At 41.2% G+C, this 24,972-nt stretch overlaps 3 protein-coding genes across 6 annotated transcripts in view; all 3 read right to left on the reverse strand.

Annotated features, from left to right (window-relative positions):
- The window catches only part of LOC112068629 (rho guanine nucleotide exchange factor 12), a 72,898-nt gene extending 67,197 nt beyond the window's left edge, over positions 1 to 5,701 (reverse strand). Inside the window, 2 exon segments of the mRNA XM_070438231.1 lie at positions 3,975 to 4,118; positions 4,373 to 5,701. Of these exon segments, the coding sequence (XP_070294332.1) occupies positions 3,975 to 4,006 (32 nt within the window). The 5' untranslated portion in view covers positions 4,007 to 4,118; positions 4,373 to 5,701.
- Positions 5,702 to 6,860: 1,159 nt separating this feature from the next.
- Positions 6,861 to 24,770, reverse strand: LOC112067815 (TLC domain-containing protein 5). Of its 3 annotated transcripts, none has more exons than XM_024135802.1 (3): positions 24,708 to 24,770; positions 14,632 to 14,834; positions 6,861 to 8,789 (listed from the first exon to the last, which is right to left on the reverse strand). In XM_024135802.1, the coding sequence occupies exons 2-3, from the start codon at positions 14,825 to 14,827 to the stop codon at positions 8,257 to 8,259; spliced, it is 729 nt and encodes a 242-aa protein (XP_023991570.1). In that variant the 5' UTR covers positions 14,828 to 14,834; positions 24,708 to 24,770; the 3' UTR covers positions 6,861 to 8,256. The 3 variants fall into 3 exon arrangements, with proteins under 3 accessions (XP_023991570.1, XP_023991571.1, XP_023991569.1); XM_024135803.2 differs by lacking the exon at positions 24,708 to 24,770 and adding an exon at positions 17,861 to 17,949; XM_024135801.2 differs by lacking the exon at positions 24,708 to 24,770 and having other exon boundaries at positions 14,632 to 14,998.
- Positions 17,704 to 24,765, reverse strand: LOC112068624 (TLC domain-containing protein 5-like). Of its 2 annotated transcripts, none has more exons than XM_024135799.2 (3): positions 24,430 to 24,765; positions 18,657 to 18,859; positions 17,704 to 18,480 (listed from the first exon to the last, which is right to left on the reverse strand). In XM_024135799.2, exons 2-3 carry the CDS (start codon positions 18,850 to 18,852, stop codon positions 17,948 to 17,950), a joined length of 729 nt encoding a protein of 242 aa, XP_023991567.1. In that variant the 5' UTR covers positions 18,853 to 18,859; positions 24,430 to 24,765; the 3' UTR covers positions 17,704 to 17,947. The 2 variants fall into 2 exon arrangements, with proteins under 2 accessions (XP_023991567.1, XP_023991568.1); XM_024135800.2 differs by having other exon boundaries at positions 24,708 to 24,762.
- Positions 24,771 to 24,972: the final 202 nt, after the last annotated feature.

Below are 24,972 nucleotides of genomic sequence, written 5' to 3' on the forward strand. Positions count from 1 at the left end.
AAATCGGAGCAAACCCAGAGTAACATGTAATGCCGCAGCCCGTAAAGTGTAAGCACATACCCGGTTTTCGGTTGATGGCTCCAATGGTCTCCCGGGGGCACTTACGCTGTCCCGATAATGTGCTAACATTTTGAATATATATTCAGCCTCAAAATAAGCCACTATCACCAAGTATGAGCAGTGCTCAAAGCAAATGCAAAGCATATCCCACCATTAGCCAACCAGAACTATAAAAAAAAGGTTCTCATCAACTACCTCACAAGTTCATCACAACAATGGCACCAAATGTATGGCATACCCTCACATACCCCCTCAATTTGAGCCCTTCACTGACAGATATTTAAGGAGTGCGTGGTGAATGAAGGACTTGGCCAACAAAATCTACTAATAATAGCCTATAATTTTGTCTGTCAAACAAGTAAACCTACCTAGGACTGTTGCGGTGACCGTATTACCGCCACACCAGCAGTCATGGCCGTAGTAAAATTCCACGCGAGTCACGCTGATTTCCTCTGATGCACTCAGGACATGCGTTGGTAATAACCAACTCGCTAACAACCATCAGGTCCTAGTGGCCTGGTACTCAGGGCTCTATTGCTCCTCTAACACCAATGCAAATGCAATCGAAAATCAGATTAAACACTTATCAAAACTGTAGCATGCTTTTAAATACTCACTGTGATTGATCAATTTGAATAAATTGATTCAACAACAGGTTGAAATTGAGTGGAAAACATAGTCGTTGTGGATGTTGTTTTTAACAACGAAACGGACAGCGCTTTCTAAGGTGATGATTCATTCAAAACAACCATATGCATATTAGAGCTTATGCATAAACCTAAATATGAGCCCAACCCTGAAGAAAAATATATATATTAAAATAACCATTGTATATACAATACATAGCCTAACATATATTGCGGCACGGCAGAAAAACATTTTCAAAAACGGACTTAAGATGTCTGGTACATAATTGATCTAGCCGATAACTCCAAAATGACAAATTCTAGTAATCGCCGTTGAGTGTGAACTGCATTATTATGCATACAAATGGACTGGTTACATTATGCTAAGCTCCAAACTTTCTATCCATGAGTCTGGGAGAGAATGTATAGACCTAGGCGATGCTGTTGGTTTAATGATTGTAAGCAGGCCTGCTTACAGAGTTAACCTACAATTACGGTGAATTTGTATTCGATTTTGAATAGCCTAGGAATAGGGAATTCTTTACATTTTAATTAATAGACTGACAATCTTTAGCTACAGAATCTCTTACCACCATGCCGTTTCCATCTCTTCCCGGAATATCACCTGTCGTGCAGCGAGAGGGTGCATGCTCCTCACACAGTGGTTGATGCATGGAGTGAAATAAGCGGAGTGAGTAGCCTACCTGGCATGATTGAAAAGCAAACAGGCGGGAAAGCAGCCTCTGACAAGTATTTTTCCCCCTGCCCATTTCATAATGGGCCATTCTAAATTCATAACTAATTTTACATATCAGTAAAGACAAGATTAAAGTGAGAATAGTCTGATGGATGAAAATATGATCACTTGATGAGAAAACAACGTGTACAGCCTGAGGCAAGGAATAAAGCGCAAGCTTTTTTTGTGACTTTCTCAACTCATCAATTGCCTATAGTCACATCACGCAGCCCATATACTGTATGTTTTGATTTCTAAGACATTCTAAAAGGTTTGTATCACTTACAACTAAAGTTGCAAAATAACTAAATCCAGCATATAGGACCAGTTTCAAATGATCCATTTTACACTCAATATAGCCACTCCATGTGTGCACTCCCTTTCATTTTATAGTATATTCTTCTTACTATAAAATCATATAAAATAATGGCAAGGGATTTAAGCATATCTTGTCTGCTAAATGAACAAGMCTACAGCCTATGGCATGGCACATAGCCAGATAACATACAGTAAGCCAAGTAACTCATATTCTGCTCTTCTGAAATACATTTTCTTCATATCGTAATGTTTCTTTAGAACTGACTAAAATAAATAATGGATTCATTGGGATGTAGTATATTAAATTGATTCATTAAACTAAAAAAAAWATATATTTTTTAATGTAGGTGTTCCAAAGGCACGTATCAGCAGCCTGGAGATGTGGTTATGTTAATTAACGGTCAATTACTGTGAGACTGGCAGTATTTTGCATGACAATAACCGACTGACCCAATGTCATGACCGCCACTGCTCTAGGCCTACCTCTTATTTCTTAAGCAGAAACAGGTTAACACAAAGCCCTCGTTGATAGTAAAGTCAATTTAAAATGAAGCCTACTTTCAGCCCCCATGCACTGTCCATCTCCCATTGATTATGCCCCGGCTGCCACTTTAATGTAATGGAAGTTATGTAAATTACTCAAAATCTGGCTTATTGTGAGGTCAACAACTCTGCCCATGATTAAGCTATTTAATCAATGAAACAGTGTTTATTCAAATCAATTATAGCAGTAGCAAGCTTTCAAAGTTTACCTCCGGTAGTTGTCATCTCCACGCTCTCCCTCTCAAACTGATCAGTAATCCACGTGCACAGATGTTGCGTTCCTTGTATGTACATTGAAATGCCTCCTCAGTTGCTATGATGATTTCCTTACTAGGCCTACACATGCGCAAACATAGCCTGATTCTGGCCCAATCATACARCCACGGAGATGCCGCCAGGTCTATGCTATACCGATTACTAGGTCACTACCATTTGGCTTGACTGAATCGTTAAATGTGAGAGGTTCTCCAACGGTTAGAGCCCGTAGAGTGCGCAAAAATCGTGCACTGTATTTTTGCCTTTAGACAAGGCAAAGCATTAACAAAATGCAGCTCACAGAGAGAGGAGTGCTGTACCACAGCGGCAAAGTCACTGATCGATAACGCCTGCCATTAAACACCAATTTAGTTGCATTGGTTGTATTATTTTTATTAGGCTATAGGCCTAGTTTGACCAAGTAGCATCCTATTCGTTCAAACACCCCATAAGACTACTCATGTTGGAAACGTCATTTCACTATTTTGGATAAGATGAATGAAACAGATCCAGTACAGGCTAGCCTACTTGCTGAATTTCTGGTCTGTTGATTTCCTTCCTTGCAGGAAAGTAGACTTCAGATGCAGAGAACAAAATTGCACTATTTCTTCATTTGGTTGTCAGGCCTCTTTAGCTCTACACACTATTGACATGATCGTGGTTGATGCACTTGGAACAGCTCAAATTCCATTTTCACTCTTTGATGGTGCAACAACCTGCTCAAGACCCTTTTTGTATATTATGTGGTTGTTGGTGTCAAAATCATGGTAAATGGTCAGAGGTCTTTTGCCAGTACCAAAAAGCTCCATTTCTGCGGTGTGACAAAGTGGAGAGTTAAGCACAGCACTGGGTTGAGAAAAATATATGGGGGGTTATTGTGCTACTTAAGAACACACCGCAATGAAAAATAAAGCCCCGCCTACTGGTTTATCGTTTTGAAATGGGTTGTTGGAATACATATTAAGTAACATTCAGTAATAATACACATTACTTATATACAGCTTAGGCTATACCATATGGGAGATAGTAAAAGCCTTTAGCTGACTCCAGAAACTGTAACAATTGACAATTAACATAACATGAGAAGAATTGTCATTTGCATGCAGCCGGTGGAAAATTATCAGTGGGCATACCAATCCTTGCAGGCTTTTACAAGACTTGAGAACAAACATGTAAATTTGCAATTTTAGCAGACAAAGCAACTTACAGTCATGCGTGCATATACTTTAAGTTTGGGTGGTCCCGGGAATCGAACCCACTACCCTAGCGTTACAAAAACCATGCTCTCTACCAACTGGGCTACAAAAGGACCACATGTCGCCTACACTATCTGATAAATCAAAAGGTGCATAAGTACAGGAGCCAAAAGGCATGCTGTCTTCAATGACATTGTGAAGTGGAGTGTTTACTAAATGCCTGGAAAAGGTCGTACTTACCTATCAGTGATACTGGACTGTGTGTCGCTCATTGGGCTTCCGTTTCTAGATTTGCTTTGATTTATATCCAATTATCATTTTCMAAAGTATGATAAAGAGTCTCTTTCAAGTCCTTCCCTAACATCCGTCTGTGTTGAGGAGATGCTTGAAAAAGGTGATGACATAAAAAATAACAACATTGAGAGCTGAATCCCCAAATAACAATGTTATGAAAACACCTTAAAATTGTCGGCGATAGACTCCCAGTGAAAAATAATGGTTGCGTATGTCCTAATAATGAATTCAAAACATCAAATGAATAGTTTTGCAATCCTTTGCAGCGAAATGCTACGTATTCAGACAAGCCAGTGACAATGACACTTTCGCTGCTGTAACCCTTTCTTTAGATAAATTAGTACCTCTAATCACTCCTCGTCTTACGTCGTGCAGCTCTCCACCTTTTCGCAGAAAACACCTGGGTCAGGGATGTTCCTATTGACAATGTGTTCSGTTGGAAAATGTTGATACAGGCTCCACTTTCACTCGGTCTGCATCTATCTCCATGTACGAATCCTTTGACGTCAATCAAAATGGTTCGCATCACACTTATTTTTCTAAATGTAAAACCCTATAGGAAATACAACCAGTTAACCTGGCCTGGTGTAATAATAGCCAGCCTGTCTTTTTTGAAAGATGTTGAAAATCGAGTCAGTCCCATTTGGTGTTCCCAGACTCCAGATTTGCCTTTATCCGCGGACGAGTAGCCCCTCGTGACCATGAGAATTTCTAAAAACTGACGACAAGTCTGAGTTGAAACCCGTGTTGTGAATTAGTTAACTAGTTAGTAATTATTGAATCAACATAACAAACTAGGTAATATTCTTAGCTTGATTAGCTAGCTATAGCAAATGCATTAGTTTTTCCCCCCCAGCTAGCTATTGCACTATTTAGCTTGTTAGCCAATGTGCCCGTCTAAATTTGTTCAGTTAGCTTGAACTGAAGCTAGCCAGACTATAACGTTAGCTAGCGGTTAGTTAACTCCAGGGAGTGGAAATGGGACGCCTTTTCCCCCAGTAGACTCGAAACGTGTCCGATAAGATACGTTTTCCTTAAAATTGTTAAGATTGATAGCTAGCAACGAAACAAAGTAAATCATTGAAATTCAGCCGACAATGCATTAGCAGCTACAGTAGCTTGCTGCAGAGTCTCGGCTAACAACGGTGGCTAAGTACTATACAGCTATATCTAGCAACGAAAACAGAGGAACTCTTTCACTAGCTACAAAACTTTGCTTCGTGTGCTCCGACAATCCTGGATGTCATTCCCAAAAACGAAATCACAAAAACACGCTTCCCAACAAATTTAAAAGGTGCCCCATCGAATATGAAGTCCATGCGAGCTAAGGAGTCGTTTCTTGTAAATCTCATTCGAGGTTGCAAACATCCACAAAACTTAACGGAGCGCATTTTTCATTGACTCCATGTTTCCAGAATTTAGACAATTAAGAGTTGTTTCTGCAGAATWCCGTTGGATGTATACGCTATGCTAACAAGGATATAGCTAGCTAGCAAACGAATTCTCTCATTCACAAAAAAAAAAACGCCGAGTCTGTTATCACTTTAGAAGAATGTGATTATTAGAACGTGTTTCCAGATGTTATTGAGGAGAAAATAAATGACTTTCTACAATTTTCCAAAATTTCAGGATAACTACGCCCTGACCAACAGCTCCCAATTTGCGTCTGTCTACTTCCGCCGGGAGAAAAATAAAATATATAATTGCCAGACTTTCATAAATAATAATAATAATAATATATTCGTTTTATTCATTGTGGTGTCTGATTGGATGTCCTTGGCAGATGGGATAAAAAAAAAAAAATCTTGCCATACTTTTATGAATAACAATAATAATATATTCCTATTTGTCCTTGTTCATTATGGTGTCTGATTGGATGTCCTTGGGGTTACAAATATATATTATAATCTAGGCCAAATGTATTTTGAACTTAAAACGTAGATACATTTTCTGTAAAACCTAACATTATCATTGTTATTATTGGCCTAAATATTATCACATTGGTATTCTACAACACCATCTTATATTCCCCTCATTGTATCTACTTATATATTTGTGTTAGACCACTTCTAAAACATCTGACACTCCGAAATCAAAGTTTGTCAGATGTTTTCAGCTCTCAGAAAGTGGTCTAATGTCAAGAGGAGTCCATGTTTCATGTTAACTGTTGTATGCCTCCAACMCAAATGAATCGAAACAAGGCACAGAATAAAATGAGATCCCTATACTGCTCCCATTCATTTGGGATTCAGGTATACTGTATTATTGGATCTACACAGCAGATGGCTTAGGACGTGCACTAATCAGGACTCACCTTTTGGGGTCAGACAACTTCTGACAAACTTTAATTTGTGGGTGAACTATCCCATTAAAATGACCAGTTAATAAAGTACAATAATTTCCTGCTGTAACAATCATAAATCATAACACTTTACAGTGTTAAAGGGTTATGGCATTTGACAGCAAAACTTGTTCAAACGTAACATTTCTGCTTGAGCACTATAGTACAGTATTTTGGAGGATTGTTGATTTACAAATGCCACCATGTGGACAATTTGAATACTTCAAGCACAGAGCACTCTGTGATGGCTATAGAGCAATAAGTCTACCCTACAGTACAGGACAAGGCTACACTACTTTTTTGAAAGCAATATAGGCTAGTATACCTTTTAAAGATGTTGTAATACAATTAACATAACTAATTTAAAGTAAATTCTAACAAGTGGCAAAGTAGTAGTTCCCAGAGTAAATTTTTTTCTTCTAATAAATATTTTATACTATACAGGCCTAACATGTGCTGTAATATTTTACAGCACATATTTCTATACCAGCTCTGTATTCAGGGTATTTATTGAACACACAAAAGTAAACATTACATTTGAACACGTATAAAGTCACAAAGGCACACTTATATTATTCTCCCTTATCACAGACACAGGGGTATAGAATGTTGACATACCATTCCACATACTGTAACTATTTAGGCACCATATTTAAATATTTAATATAAAAGTAGTGAATTTCAAATATGAAAGCATACAATATTGTGAAATGTGATCTAGCATCATACTGGAACGTTTTAAGCGATACAGTGCACAAACATTTAGCACAAATCATAATTTACCCATTGGTATTTTTAACTAAGACACAGGGGTGGTGAATGTTGACATACCATTCCACATTGTCTAACTATTTAGGCACCAGATTGAAATATTTCATCAAAAAGTAGTGAATTTCAAATATGAATGCATACAATATTGGGAAATGTGACTTAGCATCATACTGGAACATTTTAAGCAATTCCATGCACACAACATTTACCACAAATTGTTGTTTACCAATTGGTATTTTAAACTAATTTACAATGACTAATATACACCCAATCAAGCAATGAAATACCACAAAAACATACTATTACAGTATGTTACACAATTACTTTGTTCCACGTGTTACTGATCGTTACGTATTTGTTGTTGCTGTGCACTTTAATGAAAAACCTTTATTGTAGCTAAATGGAAAGACAGTTATCACAAGAAACATGTAGCTTTTAACTGAGTTTTATGTTATATAAAATACAGTGTTATGTAACACTGCAATCTCAGCGAGCTAATAAACATCTTCCTAAAAACGAAATGGAATGTTTTTAAATGGCTTATAAATTGTACTACAATTCAAATTAGACTCAAATTTGAAAAATTTGACGCAAAATATTTATAAAAAGTAGAATTTCTGCAGAAAAACTACTGCATACAACAACAAAATACTGCAAAAGGAAAGAAACAGTTTCGGTTCAATTTCACTGCCTCAAAAAAGTGTGGCCTAACCTATGAGGATTAGGGAATGTTATGTGTCTATTTACCAATAGTCAACTTATTGCTGGATACAAGGTTAGAAGAACATACTATTAGGTTACAGTTAATTGTAAATAGGTTGTGAAATACATCATATTGGCACTAGGTCCTTTGGTTTCAAAAGACAAACTATGTCTCAATTGTTTTTGCTACAGTTGTACATTTTTGAAGATGCTTATGCAACATTCTCTTGCACTTGTTTTTAAAAAATGTACAAGTGTTAGCTAAATACCAACAAATATTCCAATATAACCATATAGGCCTAAAGAATGGGTTGACTTTAACCCCATGCTTACACAACCAGTAAATGTATAAAGGTTGTCTATTAGTATAAACATTGAATGTTGTTATTCATCTTCTAATGATAAGGAAGTCTTTCAGTCGGTCTTTCCGACATGTCCATTAACTGCTGCCAATCTGTGTTGGTCTCTCCAGCGTCTGTATTTGGATTGACTCTTGCGGTAGGCGAAACGACCAATGTCCACCATGAACACCCAGGACAGCACATACATGGCAACTCCCCCACACTTTATAATGAACCTGGGCCGTGGGGAGATGAGCTCGCAGTACAACATCCTCCCGCCAACCACTATGCGCATGAACACAAATAGCACTACAAACAGAACATCCACCACCTCCCCCGTCAGGCTCTCATAGCGACCCAACTGTCTCAGGAACCAGCGAGCTTGCAGCAAGGGGTTGGTGATCTCGCTAGCAAAGATTACGGCGCAGGACTCGATGCCTGATTCCCCCAAGCTCAGGGTCAACAAGATACCCAGGATGCTGATTGTGTGGTGGACCAGCATCACCGGGCCTTCTGTGCGGAAGTAAACACACCAGCCCATGTCGAAGATGAAGTAGCCCAGGCTAATGACCATAGCACTGATCTGAAGGGGAGTGTTCTTTGTGCCTGGAATCAAAATCACAATGTTATTGTAAACACTCTTCATGGTTAGTAACATTGTCATACACACATCAAATTACTGTATACTAGGCAAGAAACTATACATAAAGAACATTGGGTTATGGATGTAAACTTAGTTCTCTGAGTAGATTAACGGGTCGACAAATGACCTATGGGAACTCCTTCCCCTTCACGGCATTCCCTTACTGTATCCACCCGAAGGTGGTGTGACGTGACACACTGTCAATTACTTGACTTTAATTCCACAGAGGTGGAGGAACGACATGAAAGCTACACTACTCAGAGAACCAGGGCTAAATCCGTAACGTTCTCTTTCTTTTTCGTAAAGGGGTTTCTGTACCAAACAGGTGGTTCAGCAACAGAGTGGGATACCTCACCACCTTAGTCCAGATGAGCCCCTAGGAAGTCATTGTATCCACCACAGCAGGGTTTCCCGAAGCTCTCCTCAGGCCCCCCCAGACGATTCACATTTTTGTTTTAACCCTAAACTGCCACGCCTGATTCAATTAGTCAAAGGATTGATTAATTGTAATAGAAAATATTAACCCAACAGGGTGGATTAAATGTCAACTGTAGTATACAACTGTAAACACAAACAAGCTGAAAGCTTAAACTTACACATTAGAGGCTTTAATTAGGTGTAACAACACCAAGAGGGGAAGCACTCTGTATAGAACATCCATCTCACCGATGGTTGATAAGTATGTACAAGGTTCAAAGTACGCTCAGTTATCTGGGTTGAGAGAGCGTGCCGTGTCCAGAACCACAGACACCACTGCTGGTGTGGACATAACATTGAGTCTGTAGTACCTCATGAAAGTCATGGGTGTTGATTCCAGGGAGGCCCCTCTGAACTGGGCCCATGAGGTGGCCGTACCCCTGGTGGAGTGTGCTACCATGCCACCTGGAGTTGGTGTACCTGCTGCAATGTACGATTTTGACTCTGCATTGGTAATCCAAAAGAGCCAGTCTCTGCTTCGAGGCAGACCTTAGGTGTTCTCCCCATAACACACAMAAATCTGTTCTGTTTGATAAATAGTTATCTTGTTGCAGCAAGATAGTCACTCAATGCCCTAATCCTGCAAAGTGTATACAACTCACAACACTCCTGCGAGAAGTGGGGAGGCTGTCATACACACATTCAATGTAGATAGGGACTTCCCTGCAGCAATAAGCTTCTGGAGAAAAGTCAAAATGGCATAAATTGGGCAGGAACAAGGCGATTCTGCATGGGTAATACACCACTTCCACTTGTAGGAATAGAGTCTTTGTGTAAAGGATACCCTTACTGCCTGTATTATATCAATTACCAAGGAGGGTAATCCTGCAGCTACAAGGTAGCTTCAGGTTCCACACCCACAACGTCAGTAGGCTGGGTTTGGGGTGTGAAAGCTTGCCCTTCACTTGTGACAGGAGGTCCGCTTGAAGATGGAGTTCCCATGGTTGGGAGGTTGTCAGCTGTACAAGGTCTGAAAACCAGTAACCCTGTGGCCAATGTGGAGCCACAAGTAGAACTGACTTGTTCTCAAGAATGATCTTCCTCAAGACCTGAGGGAGCGAGGGAATTGGTGGAAACGCATAGAGCAGCCCTCTCGGCCATCAGTGTTATAGGGCGTTGACCGTTTATGGAGAACCACATAGGACAATGTTTGAGTCAAGCAAGGTAAACAGATTGGCCCCGGCAGGTGTATTGCTTTGAGGGATGTAAGTAGTGTGTTTGCCCAAAGCATTAGCTCCCTTGCTACCTGGTGTAGTGTCATTGACCTCAGTCCGCCCTGGCAGTTGATGAATGCAACCACTGTCATGCTGTCTGTCCGTATCAGTACATGTTTGGAGGAAGTGCTGGAGTGCAAAGTGAACCGTCTTGAGCTCCAGTACATTGATGTGAGCTGTTGTTTATGGTGCTGATTATACACCATGAACCCCTTACTGCTGTAAAACAGCTCCCCATCCCTGTAGGAATATGTCTGTAATCAAAGTCATCTGGTTGTGAACTGCGCTTCGGAGAACTCCACCGGGAGTTTGAAGTGCTACGCACCACCATTGTATCGCTCTCTAGAAACTCTTCGGTAGGACTGAGAACGTATGTTCCTCCACCAAATGAGCAGGTGCAGCCTGTCTGAGCCGGAGGTTTTGAAAATGTTTGTTATGACCTGTCAAACACACTCCGGTAATGACTGAAATGGGCTCAATAGAATACATTGTCTTTTCGTTGCATCTATAAGAATGCGAAAGCTTTGTCTGGGATTTAACACATCATTAACACATTGATGGGTGTTACTTTTTTGTGTAATTGAAAGTTAATTTGCTACAAATTAGATGCACCTAAATGAAAGCAAAAAGAGTATGAAAGAGTCGCAGGAGTAAAATGAAAGCAATCAATACAGCGAGATTTAAGTGACAAGTGGATTTTTCACCCCTCAAACAAAGAAAATATATGGCTGAAAAAGGAGCATTGCTACTGCAAGGCCAACAGGCTGGGACTGGACGATGCTAGAGCCACGGTGCATACCTTCATCAGAGTGATCATTGTCTGTGGCACAAGAGTGGGAAGCTCTTGTGGACAAAACATCAGTGTCATCAGATTCAACAACCACACTCTGTTCAGAGGGGTTGAGTTTGGTACCGGCAGTGGAAGTCTGGCCAGGATGTGCTCGAGGGTGGACTCCATGTTTGCCATGTGACTGCCCAATGACATAATCTCCTTGCGCAGCTCAGTGCAGTGAGATTTGTGCCCAGGCGAGGATGAGCAATGGCATTAATTGGGCAGTGGATCACAAGGGGAGTGAGACCTGTCATTTGACCTGGAGCATTTGGAATGATCTGCAGAGGAAGGTCTACGATCAAAGATCGGTGTGGCAGATTAATCTGATGACAGTCCGGAGGTTACGTCCACAAAGCTCTCAAATCGAGATATCAATGCTCTCGGTGTGAATTCCTGCTACTCTGTGCAGCAGCTTGAGCATGTTCAGCTCCCAAGCAAAGAAGGCAAAGAGTGTGCTCATCCGAGGCTAGGAGTTGTTTCTCACACTGTTGACACGGGTGGAATGACATCCTGAATACAGCACTGAATCTGTGTGCAAGGAACGGATTTTCACACAATTGTATACACAAGAGAAGTGTGTTCCAAGAAAAAGTCTCGGTGTGCCTCAAATTCTGCTTCGATGCTTCGAGCTGGTGCCTCGGTGTCGGCATTGAGAGAATAGCTAGCAACACTAAGCATCACCTCTGCTCCGTAGAGCGTCAGGGTCAAGACTCCCGCCTTTATAGGCAAACTCAATAAATTGTATGCACGCTTCGACAAAAATAACACAGAGCTGTGCATGAGGGCCTCCGCCGTCCCAGAGGAATTGGTGATCTCGCTCTCCTAGGCCTACGTGAATAAGTTTTTAATCTGGTCAACATTCGCAAGGCCGTTCTCAGAGCATGTGCAGACCAGCTTGCAGGCATCTTCACGGTCATTTTCAACCTTTCCTTGTCCTAGTCTGTAATCCCCACATCTCAAGCTGACCACCATCATTCTTGTCCCCAAGAACTCTAAAGCTACCTGCCACAATTACTACTGCCATGTGCATATAGCACTAAGATCTGTAATCATGAAGTGCTTTGAAAGGCTGGTCATGGCAAATATCAACTCCATCATCCCAGACATCTGAAACCCACTCCAATTTGCATAACGCCCCAACAGATCTGCAGACAATGCAATCTCAATTGCACTCCACACTGCCCTCTCCTACCTGGAAAAGAGGAATACCTATTTGAGAATGTTGTTCATCGACTACAGCTCAGCATTCAACACCATAATGCCCTCCAAGCTCGTCACCAAGCTCGGGACCCTGGGACTGAACACCTCCCTATGCAACTGGATCCTGGATCTCCTAACGGGCCGACCCCAGGTGGTTAGAGTAGGCAACAACACCTCCGCCATGCTGACTCTGAACACGAGGGCCCCCTAGGTGTGTGTGCTTAGCCCCCTCCTGTACTTTATGTTTATCCACGACTATGTGGCCACGCACATCTTCAACTCCATCAACGTTTGCTGACGACACGACGGTTGTAGGCCTGGTCACCAACGGAGATGAGAAAGCCTACAGGAATGAGGTCAGAGAATTGCCAGTGTGTTGCCAGGACAACAAACCTCTCCCTCAATGTCAGCAAGACCAAGGAGCTGATCGTGGATTACAGGAAACAGGCGAGAGTTCAAGAGCTTCAAGTTCCTCTGTGTCCACATCACTGAAGACTTAACATGGTCTTCTCACACCAGAACGTTGTGAAGAAGGCACGGCAACACCTCTTATCCCTTAGGAGGCTGAAACGATTTGGCATACCCCTCAGATTCTCAGAAGCTTTTACAGCTGCACCATTGAGAGCCTCCTGACTGGTTGTACTACTCTCTGGTATGGCAACTGCCCCGCCCGCGACCGGAAAGCCATGCAGAGGCAGTTATGGATGGTCAGCCGGTTTCTGAGAAAGAAAAAAAAAACTGCCAAAGACTTTAACCATCCGAGACATGGACTGTTCTCCATGTTCCCGTCCAGCAGGCTGTACCGGTGTGTCAAGGCTCAGACCAACAGACTCCTTAACAGCTTCTAACCCCCTACTGCTCTCCCTCTCCCACAGACTATCCACACTGACCCTATCTATGCCCATCCACAGGTCTAACAGACAACCTACGGTACTGCTAGAATTATTATTGATTTGATGTATTACTCCATTACGCTGCTGTCCATTGATTATTGATTGCCATTACTATTAGTATTTGTCCTGTTACTGGTCACTATTACCCGTTTACATGTATACACTGTGTTCCATGACATAGACTGACCAGGTGAATCCATTTGAAAACTATAATCCCTTATTGATGTTGCCTGTTAAATTTACTTCAAAGGATTTAAGTGCCTTTGAATGGGGTATGGTAATAGGTGCCTGGCGGTTTGAGTCAGTCAAGAACTGCAACGCTTCCGGGTTTTCACGCGGAACAGTTTCCCGTGTGCATCCAGAATGGTCCACCACCCAAAAGACATCCAGCCAACTTGACACAACTGTAGGAAGCATTGGAGTCAACATGAGCCAGCATCCCTGTGGAACGCTTTCGACACCTTGTAGAGTCCATGCCCCGACAAATTGATGCTGTTCTGAGGACAAAAGGAGGTGCAACTCAATATTAGGAAGGTGTTCCTAATGTTTTGTACACTCAGTGTTTATTGCAATTAGTGTACAAGCGTAAGTATTTATATAGTCCTGGAACAGTACCATCTAGTGGTCAGAACCTGGTATCAGGATGTAGGATGGGATATAAACCAAACAACTTTAATGACAAATTTCTCTGAACAGAAAAAAAAGCAACAAATTCACTGAGAATTCATTACATAAGATGAAGAAGCAATACCGCAGATCCATACTACTTGTCAGAATTAGAGACCTGATTCTGTATACTTGTTGTTGGGTTGGGATTGGCGTGGAGGTCCGTGGGTGGCTTTTAAAGATTTCTTTGGATTCCTTATGTCTTACGCATTGTTAGAAAAAATGTTGGTCCAAATCGGATTTATTGCATATTATATGAAGCCAATTTAGATGCAATCAATTAGCTTAATTTATCATAGATCAAATTATATCTAAACAAAATGTTTTTAACAAAAATGCTAATCTTACCTGTGTCTAACTACAGAAATGATTTCAGAACAATGAGATGGTGGTGTCATGGCTTGCTAAATGAAATGGAATGACCCCTATATACCAATTTAACCACCTTTAGAGAATGGTTATATAGAAGCAGAACTCTACATGGAAACGATTACACTGTTTCAGTGCAACTAAAGCATCTTACCTGGATGTGTGAAGGGCCAAGGTCCTTCCACATAGCCTATGTATGCTGTTATGCAGACCGCCAGGATGCCATGGAGCAGTGTGACCAGCCTACAGTTCCACTCAAAGCCACGGCTTTCATTGTTATTACACAGTAGTTTGTAGAGAGTGATCCAGGCTGTTAGGCAGAGGACCACACCAATAGGCAGCGATGTCATCCCTCAGCTAAAGACACAAAAACAAAAACCACTTAATGACAAACACACACACACACACACACACACACACACACAAATATATATACACTGTAGAAGTTTCATAAGATTGCATTCATTTTCTACCATCACCAACAATATCAGCTATGCTCAAGATTTGTGCAAGTAAGTCCGATTAGCCTACATTTTATGTTCAGTAAATGTTCTGTAAAATGCAGCATAATTGTAATATAGAAATACAGTGCCTTCAAAAAGGTATTCACACCCCTTGACTTTTTCCACATTTTGTAGTGTTAAAACATGGGATTAAAATTGATTTAATTGTATTGTTTTTTGTCAAATATCTACACAAAATACTCTAATGTCAAAGTGGAAGACAAATTCTAACATTTGTAAAACATTTATGAAAAACAAAACAAATATATCTTGATTAGATAAGTATTCAATTCATGTTAGGATCACCTTTGGCAGTGATTACAGTCAGTCTTTCTGGGTGAGTCTCTAAGAGCTTTCCACACCTGGATTGTGCAACATTTGCCCATTATTCCTTTCAAATTTCTTCAAGACAACCATTTTTATGTCTTACCATAGATTTTCAAGCAGATTTAGGTCAAAACTGTAACTCAGCCACTTCTTGGTAAACAGCTTCAGTGTAGATTTAGCCAGTTTAAGGTTATTGTCCTGCTAAAAGGTGAACTCATCTCCCAGTGTCTGGTGGAAAACGGACTGAACCAGTTTATCCTCAAGGATTTTGCCTGTGCTTAGCTCCATTCCGTTTATTTTTTTATACTGAAAAACTCCCCAGTTCTTAGCGGTTACAAGCATACCAATAACATGATGCAGCCACCACCATGCTTTAAAATATGAAGAGGGGTACTCAGTAAAGTGTTGTATTGTATTTGCCCCAAACATATTTGCTTTGCCACATTTTTTGCAGTATTACTTTATTGCCTTGTTGCAAATAGGATGCATGTTTTAAATATTTTAAATTCTGTACAGGGTTCCTTCTTTTCACTCTGTCAATTAGGTTAGTATTGTGACGTAGCTACAATGTTTTCTCCTATCATAGCCATTAAACTCTGTTTTAAAGTCATTATTGATCTCATGGTGAAATCCCCGAGCGGTTTCCTTCCTCTCTGGCAACTGAGTTAGGAAGGACGCCTGTCTCTTTTTAGTGATTGGATGTATTGATACAAGATCCAAAGTGTATTGAATAACTTCACCATGCTCAATCGGTGCCCTTTTTTGCGAGGCATTGGAAAACCTCTCTGGTTTTTGTGGTTGAATCTGTGTTTGAAATTCACTGCTCAACTGTCGAACCTTACAAAATATTTTTATGTGGGTTACAGAGATGAGGTAGTCATTAAAAAAATATATGTTAACTATTATTGCACACAGAGAGAGTCCTAGAAACTTATGTGACTTGTTAAGCACATTTTTACTCCTATACTTATTCAGGCTTGCCATAACAAAAGTGTTGAATACTTATTGACTCATTACCAGTGGTGTAAAGTACTTAAGTAAAAATACTTTAAAGTACTACTTAAGTCGTTTTTGGGGGCATCTGTACTTTACAATTTATATTTCTCGCAACTTTTACTTAACTACATTCCTAAAGACAATAATGTACTTTTTACTCCATACATTTTCCCTGACACCCAAAATTACACATTACATTTTGAATGCACTTGTCAACAGAACATCCCTGGTCATCCCTACTGCCTCTCATCTGGTGGACACACTAAACACAAATGCTTTGTTTGTAAATTATGTCTGAGTGTTGGAGTGTGTCCCTGTCTATCCTTAAATTTAAAAAAAATCAAGAAAATTGTGCAGTCTGGTTTGCTTAATATAAGCAATTTGAAATTATTTATACTTTTACTTTTGATTCTTAAGTATATTTCTTCCAATTACATTTACTTTTGATACTTAACTATATTTAAATCCAAATGCTTATAGACTTTTACTGAAGTAGTATTTTAAATGGGTGACATTCACTTCTACTTGAGTCATTTTCTATTGAGGTATATTTACTTTTACTCAAGTATGACAATTGGGTAGTTTTTCCACCACTGCTCAAGACATTACAGCTTTTCATTTATAATTAAATTTGTAAAAATTTCTAACAATTCCACTTTGACATTATGGGTTATTGTGTGTAGGCCAGTGACCAAAAATCTCAATTGAATCAATTTTAAAATTCAGGCTGTAAGACAATACACACGCTGCTGCTACTGTCTATCTATGCTGTTGCCTAGCCACTTTACCCCTACCTATATGTACAGTACATAGCTACCTCAATTACCTCGTATCCCTGCACATCGACTCGGTACTGGTACTCCCTTTATACAGTCATGTTATTTTCTACTTGCTAATATAGCCATGTTATTTTTAATCGTTATTCACTGTGTATTTATTCCTTGTGTTAATATTTCATTTTTTATTAGATTTTGTATCTTATCTTTAACTCTGCATGGTTGGAAATGGATGCGTAAATAAGCATTTCACTGTTAGTCTACACCTGTTGTCTACGAAGCATGTGAGAAATAGAATTTTACTTGAACAAAATGAGGAAAAAGGTTGTGAATACTTTGAAGGCACTAAATTACCTTCCAATGAACCTGTGTTATAATTAAGCAATAAGGCCCGAGGAGGTGTGATATATGGCATATATACCACGGCTAAGGGCTGTTCTTATGCATGACGCAACACGGAGTGCCTGGACACAGCCCTTAGCCGTGGTATATTGGCCATATATCACAACCCCCAAGGTGCCAAATTGCTATTATAAACTGGTTACCAACGTAATTAGAGCAGTAAAAATACATGTTTTGTCATACCCGTGGCATACGGTCTGATATACCACGGCTGTCAGCCAATCAGCATTCAGGGCTCGAACCACCCAGTTTATTAACCCAAAGTGACTGATGAACAGTGAATGTTTAAACTGAGCATCTTGTTTTTTCTGAACGGAGCACAAAAATGTACAAGTGTAAGCTGAATACCAAAGACTATTCCCCAATAATCATACCCAACCATTGGTAGTTAATCATTTGTTAAAGACGTTCTGTTAGTATAAACATTGGATGTTTTTAATTCATCTTCTAATGATAAGGAAGTCTTTCAGTCGGTCTTTCCGTCATGTCCGTTAACTGCTGCCAATCTGTGTTGGTCTCTCCAGCGTCTGTATTTGGATTGACTCTTGCGGTAGGCGAAACGACCAATGTCCACCATGAACACCCAGGACAGCACATACATGGCAACTCCCCCACACTTTATAATGAACCTGGGCCGTGGGGAGATGAGCTCGCAGTACAACATCCTCCCGCCAACCACTATGCGCATGAACACAAATAGCACTACAAACAAAACATCCACCACCTCCCCCGTCAGGCTCTCATAGCGACCCAACTGTCTCAGGAACCAGCGAGTTTGCAGCAGGGGGTTTGTGATCTCACTGCCAAAGAGCACGGCGCAGGACTCGATGCCTGATTCCCCCAAGCTCAGGGTCAACAAGATACCCAGGATGCTCATGGTGTGGTGGGCCAGCATCACCGGGCCTTCTGTGCGGAAGTACACACACCAGCCCATGTCGAAGAAGAAGTAGCCCAGGCTAATGACCATAGCACTGATCTGAAGGGGGGTGTTCTTTGTGCCTGGAAACAAGATCACAACGTTATTGTAAACACCATTTATGGTTAGCAACATACACACACATATCAAAGTATACTGACCGCCCCCCAAAAAATTGCTCCTATACCAACTTTACCACCTTTTACAGAAAGGCGGTACAGGAGCAGCACTACGTGGGATTAGAGAGTGAGCGTCTTACCTGGATGTGTGAAGGGCCAAGGTCCATCCACATAGCCTATGTAGGCAGTTATACAGACGGCCAGGATTCCATGGAGCAGTGTGACCAGCCTACAATTCCACTCAGAACCATGGCTGCCATTGGTGTTACACAGTAGTGTGTAGAGAGTGATCCAGCCTGTTAGACAAAGGACCACGCCGACAGCCAGCGATGTCATCCCTCAGCTAAATACAAAAAAACATAAGTGCAATGCAGAAATACATTACCTTTCAATGAACCCTTGTAAAAATACAAAGCAACTAATAAACAATTTAACTGAACTGAGCAGCTGTACTGTTCTGGCCAGTCTGAGTATTGAGGATTTGGTGAGGTCGCATGTGTTTTTATTGGGAAATGAGACCATGATACACCCTCATTGGTAAGGAGAAATTTCATGCTAGCAGACTTTAGGGAGTTTCTAAACAAGTCCAAAAGTAATTGTGTCTGGGGCAGTGGGGCTGCACATCCTGGTCTCAGACAAGACGTAACATAGTAAAAATAAATCTGGGACACTCAAATAAGGATTAGGTCCCCCTTTTCTGCAAAAACAGCCTCCACTCTTCTGGGAAGGCTTTCCAGTAGATGTCGGAATATTGCTGCGGGGACTTGCTTCTATTCAGCCACAAGAGCATTAGTGAGGTCGGGCACTGATGTTGGCCGATTAGGCCTGGCTCGCAGTCGGTGTTYAATTTCATCCCACCGAAGGTGTTCGATGGGGTTGAGGTCAGGGCTCTGTGTAGGCCAGTCAAGTTCTTCCACACCGATCTCAACAAACCATTTCTGTATAGACCCCGCTATGTGCACAGGGGCATTGTCATGCAGAAACAGGAAAGGGCCTTCTCCAAACTGTTGCCACAAAGTCGGAAGCACAGAATCGTCTAGAATGTCATTGTATGCTGTAGAGTTAAGATTTCCCTTCAGTGGAACTAAGGCGCATAGTCCGAACCATGAAAAACAACCCCAGACCATTTTTCCTCTACCACCAAACTTTACAGTTGGCACTATGCATTTGGGCAGGTAGCGTCCTCCTGGCATCTGCCAAACCCAGATTAGTCTGTCGGACTGCAAGATGGTGAAGCGTGATACATCACTCCAGAGAATGCGTTTCCACTGCTCCAGAGTCCAATGGCATTGTGCGCTTAGGCTTGTGTGCGGCTCCACGCCCATGGAAAACCATTTCATAAAGTTCCCAACGAACAGTTAATGTGCTGACGTTGCTTCCAGAGGCAGTTTGGAACTCTGCAGTGAGTGTTGCAAATGAGGACAAACGATTTCTACGCGCTGTGTGCTTCAGCACTCAGCGGTCCCGTTCTCTGAGCTTGTGTGGCCTAGCACTTCGCGGCTGAGCCGTTGTTGCTCCTAGACGTTTCCACTTCACAATAAAAGCACTTACAATTGACCGGGGCAGCTCAAGCAGGGCAGAAATTTGACAAACTGACTTTTTGGAAAGGTGGCATGCTATGATGGTGCCACATTGAAAGTCAATGAGCTCTTCAGTAAGGCCAGGTCTACTGCCAATGCTACTGCCAATGCTTGTCTATGGAGATTGCATGGCTGTGTGCTCGATTTTATACACTTTTCAGCAACAGGTGTGGCTGAAATAGCGGAATCCACTAATATGAAGGGGTGTCCACACACTTTTGTATATATCGTGTATGTTATGTTTGGTATGGTTACATAAGACAGAAGGTTATTTAAGGCAAAAACAATAGGAGGGTGGTTGGTCGGGATGGATGGATGGATGGGTGGGCGTATAACGCAAACGTCTGGCAACCCAAAGGTTGCGTGTTTGAATCTCATCATGGACAACTTTAGAATTTCAGCAACTTTTCAACTACTTAGCATGTTACCTTCCCTTAACCCTAAGCCTTTTAGCTAACCCTTCCCCTAACATAAACCCTAAACTCTAGCCTAGCTAACATTAGCGACCTAGCTAACGTTAGCCACAACAAACTGGAATTTGTAACATCATATACTACCGGTCAAATTTTTTTGAATGCCAACTCATTCAAGGGTTTTTCTTTATTTGTACTATGTTCTACGAAGATACCAAAACTACGAAATTGCACACTTGGAATAATGTAGGAACCAAAAAAGTGTTAATAATCAAATCAAATATATTTAATATTTGAGATTCTTTAAATAGCCACCCTTTTCCTTGATGACAGTTTTGCACACACTTGGCATTCTCTCAACCAGCTTCACGAGGTAGTCAAGGGAACGCATTTCAATTAACAGGTGTGCCTTCTTAAAAGTWAATTTGTTTTATTTCTTTCCTTCTTAATACGTTTGAGCCAATCAGGGTATACAGAAGATAGCCCTATTTGGTAAAAGACCAAGTCCATATTATTGCAAGAACAGCTCAAATAAGCAAAGAGAAACGACAGTCCATCATTACTTTAAGACATGAAGGTCAGTCAATACGGAACATTTCAATAACTTTGAAAGTTTCTTCAAGTGCAGTCGCAAAAACCATTAAGCGCTATGATGAAACTGTCTCTCATGAGGACCACACAGGAACCGAAGACCCAGTTACCTCTGCTGCAGAGGATGAGTTCATTAGAGTTACCAGCCTCAGAAATTGCAGCCTGAAAAAATGCTTCACAGAGTTCAAATAACAGACACATCTCAACATCAACTGTTCAGAAAAGACTATGTGAATCAGGCCTTCATGGTCAAATTGCTTCAAAGAAACCACTACTAAAGGACAGCAATAAGAAGAAGAGACTTGAAACACAAACAACAAACATTAGACCGGTGGAAATTTGTCCTTTGGTCTGGAGTCCAAATTTGAGATTTTGGGTTCCAACCGCCGTGTCTTTGTGAGGGTGAACGGATGATCTCAGCATGTGTATTTCCCACCGTAAAGCATGGAGGAGGAGGTGTGATGGTGTGGGGGTGCTTTGCTGGTGACAATGTCTGCGATTTATTTTGAATTGAAGGCACACTTAAACAGCATGGCTACCACAGCATTCTGCAGCGATACGCCATCCCATCTGGTTTGGGCTTAGTGGGACTATCAATTGTTTTTCAACAGGTTAATGACCAAAACACACCTCCAGGCTGTGTAAGGGCTATTTGTCCAAGAAGGAGAGTGATGGAGTGCTGCATCAGATGACCTGGCCTCCACCATCCCCCGACCTCAACCAAATTGAGACAGTTTGGGATGAGTTGGACCGCAGAGTGAAGGAAAAGCAGCCAACAAGTGCTCAGCATTTGTGGGAACTCCTTCAAGACTGTTGGAAAAGCATTCCAGGTGAAGCAGGTTGAGAGAATACCAAGAGTGTGCAAAGCTGTCATCAAGGAAAAGGGTGGCTATTTGAATCATCTCAAATATATTTTGATTTGTTTAACACTTTCTTGGTTACTACATGATTCCATATGTGTTATTTCATAGTTTTGATGTCTTCACTATTATTCTACAATGTAGAAAATAGTCAAAATAAAGAAAAACCCTTGAATGAGTAGGTGTACTAAAACCTTTGACCGGTAGTGTATGTTTAGCAAATTCGTAACATACCATACGAAATGGATGATCGACATTCACAAATGAATACATACCATACCAACATACAGTTGAAGTCAGAAGTTTACATACACCTCAGCCAAATACATTTAAACTCAGTTTTTCACAATTCCTGACATTTAATCCAAGTAAAAATTCCCTGTTTTAGGTCAGTTAGGATCACCACTTTATTTTAAGAATGTGAAATGTCAGAATAATAGTAGAGAGAATGATTTATTTCAGCTTTTATTTCTTTCATCACATTCCCAGTGGGTCAGAAGTTTACATACACTCAATTCGTTTTTGGTAGCATTGCCTTTAAATTGTTTAACTTGGATCAAATGTTTCAGGTAGCCTTCCACAAGCTCCCCACAATAAGTTGGGTGAATTTTGGCCAATTCCTCCTGACAGAGCTGGTGTAACTGAGTCAGGTTAGTAGGCCTCCTTGCTCACACAAGCTTTTTCAGTTCTGCCCACAAATCTTCAATAGGATTGAGGTCAGGGCTTTGTGATGGCCACTCCAATACCTTGACTTTGTTGTCCTTAAGCCATTTTGTCACAACTTTGGAAGTGTGCTTGGGGTCATTGTCCATTTGGAAGACCCATTTGCAACCAAGCTTTAACGCCCTGCCCTGACTGATGTCTTGAGATGTTGCTTCAATATATCCACATCATTTTCCATCCTCATGATACCATCATTTTGTGAAGTGCACCAGTCCCTCCTGCAGCAAAGCACCCCCACAACATGATGCTGCCACCCCCGTGCTTCAGGGATGGGATGGTGTTCTTCGGCTTGCAAGCCTCCCCCTTTTTCCTCCAAACATAACGATGGTCATTATGGACAAACAGTTCTATTTTTGTTTCATCAGACCAGAGGACATTTCTCCAAAAAGTATGATCTTTGTCCCCATGTGCAGTTGCAAACTGTAGTCTGGGTTTTTAATGGCGGTTTTGGAGCAGTGGCTTCTTCTTTGCTGAGCGGCCTTTCAGGTTATGTCAATATAGGACTCGTTTCACTGTGGATATTGATACTTTTGTACCGGTTTCCTACAGCATCTTCACAAGATCCTTTGCTGTTGATCTGGGATTGATTTGCACTTTTCGCACCAAAGTACGTTCATCTCTAGGAGACAGAACACGTCTCCTTCCTGAGCAGTATGACGGCTCCGTGGTCCCATGGTGTTTATACTTGCGTACTATTGTTTGTACAGATGAACGTGGTACCTTCAGGCATTTGGAAATTGCTCCCAATGATGAACCAGACTTCTGGAGGTCTACAACTTTTTTCTGAGGTCTTGGCTGATTTCTTTTGATTTTCCCATGATGTCAAGCAGAGGCAGTGAGTTTGAAGGTAGGCCTTGAACTACATCCACCTCCAATTGTCTCAAATTATGTCAATTAGCCTATCAGAAGCTTCTAAAGCCATGACATAATTTTCTGGAATTGTCCAAGCTGTTTAAAGGCACAGTCAATTTAGTGTATGTAAACTTCTGTCCCACTGGAATTGTGATACATTGAGTTATAAGTGAAATAATCTGTCTGTAAACAATTGTTGGAAAAATTACTTGTGTCATGCAAAGTAGATGTCTTAACCGACTTGCCAAATCTATAGTTTGTTAACAAGTAATTTGTGGAGTGGTTGAAACTTCAACTGTATCATGGGCTCCCGAGTGGCGCAGCGGTCTAAAGCACTGTATATCAGTGTTAGAGGCATCACTACAGACCCTGGTTCGAGTCCAGGCTGTATCACAACCGGCCGTGATTGGGAGTCCCATAGGGAGGCACACAATTGGCCCAGCGTCGTCCAGGTAAGGGTTTGGTAGGCCGTCATTGTAAATAATAATTTGTTCTTAACTGACTTGCCAAGTTAAATAAAAAGTAAAAAATAAATAAGTCCACACAAAACACTGCCCTTAAATTACTCTAAAATCCCCTACGGAAAAATGGTGGAAAAACGATTGGAACCATTTCCCTGTTTGACCGCTAGGCTTTATGGGTACTATGACACCTCCACGCTGGGGCTCTATAGCAAATTGAGATGGATTGAAACCGAGCCCTTTATAAAAATGAGAATATTTGAGCCATTAAAGTGAATACATTTGAGTCCTGGTGAGCCGTCTAGACTATACAAGATCAGTTCGATAAGGCAGGCTTTGGATAGCGAGCGAGACAGACAAGGAGAGCCCGCATCCATAAGCTATCAAATATTGGCAAACAGAACAATGCGAAAYAATTACTTTGTAACATCACCTTATTTATGTGCCGCGTTCATGTCGGTGACATCTAATCTTCTGTCCCTTTGTGGCCAGCATGCTCCCTCGGGTGACAGTCACTTCATCTTTTGTTCTTTGTGTCCATGTTACTCGGCTCATCAACACACAAAAAAAATGTCTCTCGAGCATCTAATCTCAACAGCCTACTCCCCCACCTTGCAGTGTCAGCAACTGGTGCTGCAGATTGCTGCCCAACCCAAAACGAAATTAGTGAGTTAGTTTCCAACACTCAGTCAGTAAACAAAATATATTTACTGCTAGCCTGGTTCCGAATGTAGCAGCAGCGTTATCGTCGTCGGGTGGTGTCTAGTTGTCAACTTGTCATCTAGAATGGGGTTGTGGCGCCATCCGCTGGTAATATTGACGTATTTTCCCATCAGTACATGGCGGTGAAAAGGTGAGATGCAGGCATAAACATTTTGTATTAATGTTCTCTGGTACGGCTGAGAAACATGAAAGCTACATGAAAATATACATACTGTACTTGGAGCATGATAGGTGTCAGTGAATTTTCCATCTC

The sequence above is a fragment of the Salvelinus sp. IW2-2015 genome, unplaced genomic scaffold (genome assembly GCF_002910315.2).
Source record: "Salvelinus sp. IW2-2015 unplaced genomic scaffold, ASM291031v2 Un_scaffold611, whole genome shotgun sequence".
In the NCBI taxonomy this organism is placed as follows: Eukaryota; Metazoa; Chordata; class Actinopteri; order Salmoniformes; family Salmonidae; genus Salvelinus; species Salvelinus sp. IW2-2015.

Excerpts from the sequence above, each read along its gene's own strand:
- LOC112067815 (XM_024135802.1), bottom strand. The coding sequence starts at position 14,827 with ATGACATCGCTGCCTATTGGTGTGGTCCTCTGCCTAACAGCCTGGATC. Across the intron at positions 8,790-14,631 it reads TTGGCCCTTCACACATCCAG|GCACAAAGAACACTCCCCTT; the intron begins GTAAGATGCTTT and ends TTTTGATTCCAG.
- LOC112068624 (XM_024135799.2), bottom strand. The coding sequence starts at position 18,852 with ATGACATCGCTGGCTGTCGGCGTGGTCCTTTGTCTAACAGGCTGGATC. Across the intron at positions 18,481-18,656 it reads TTGGCCCTTCACACATCCAG|GCACAAAGAACACCCCCCTT; the intron begins GTAAGACGCTCA and ends TCTTGTTTCCAG.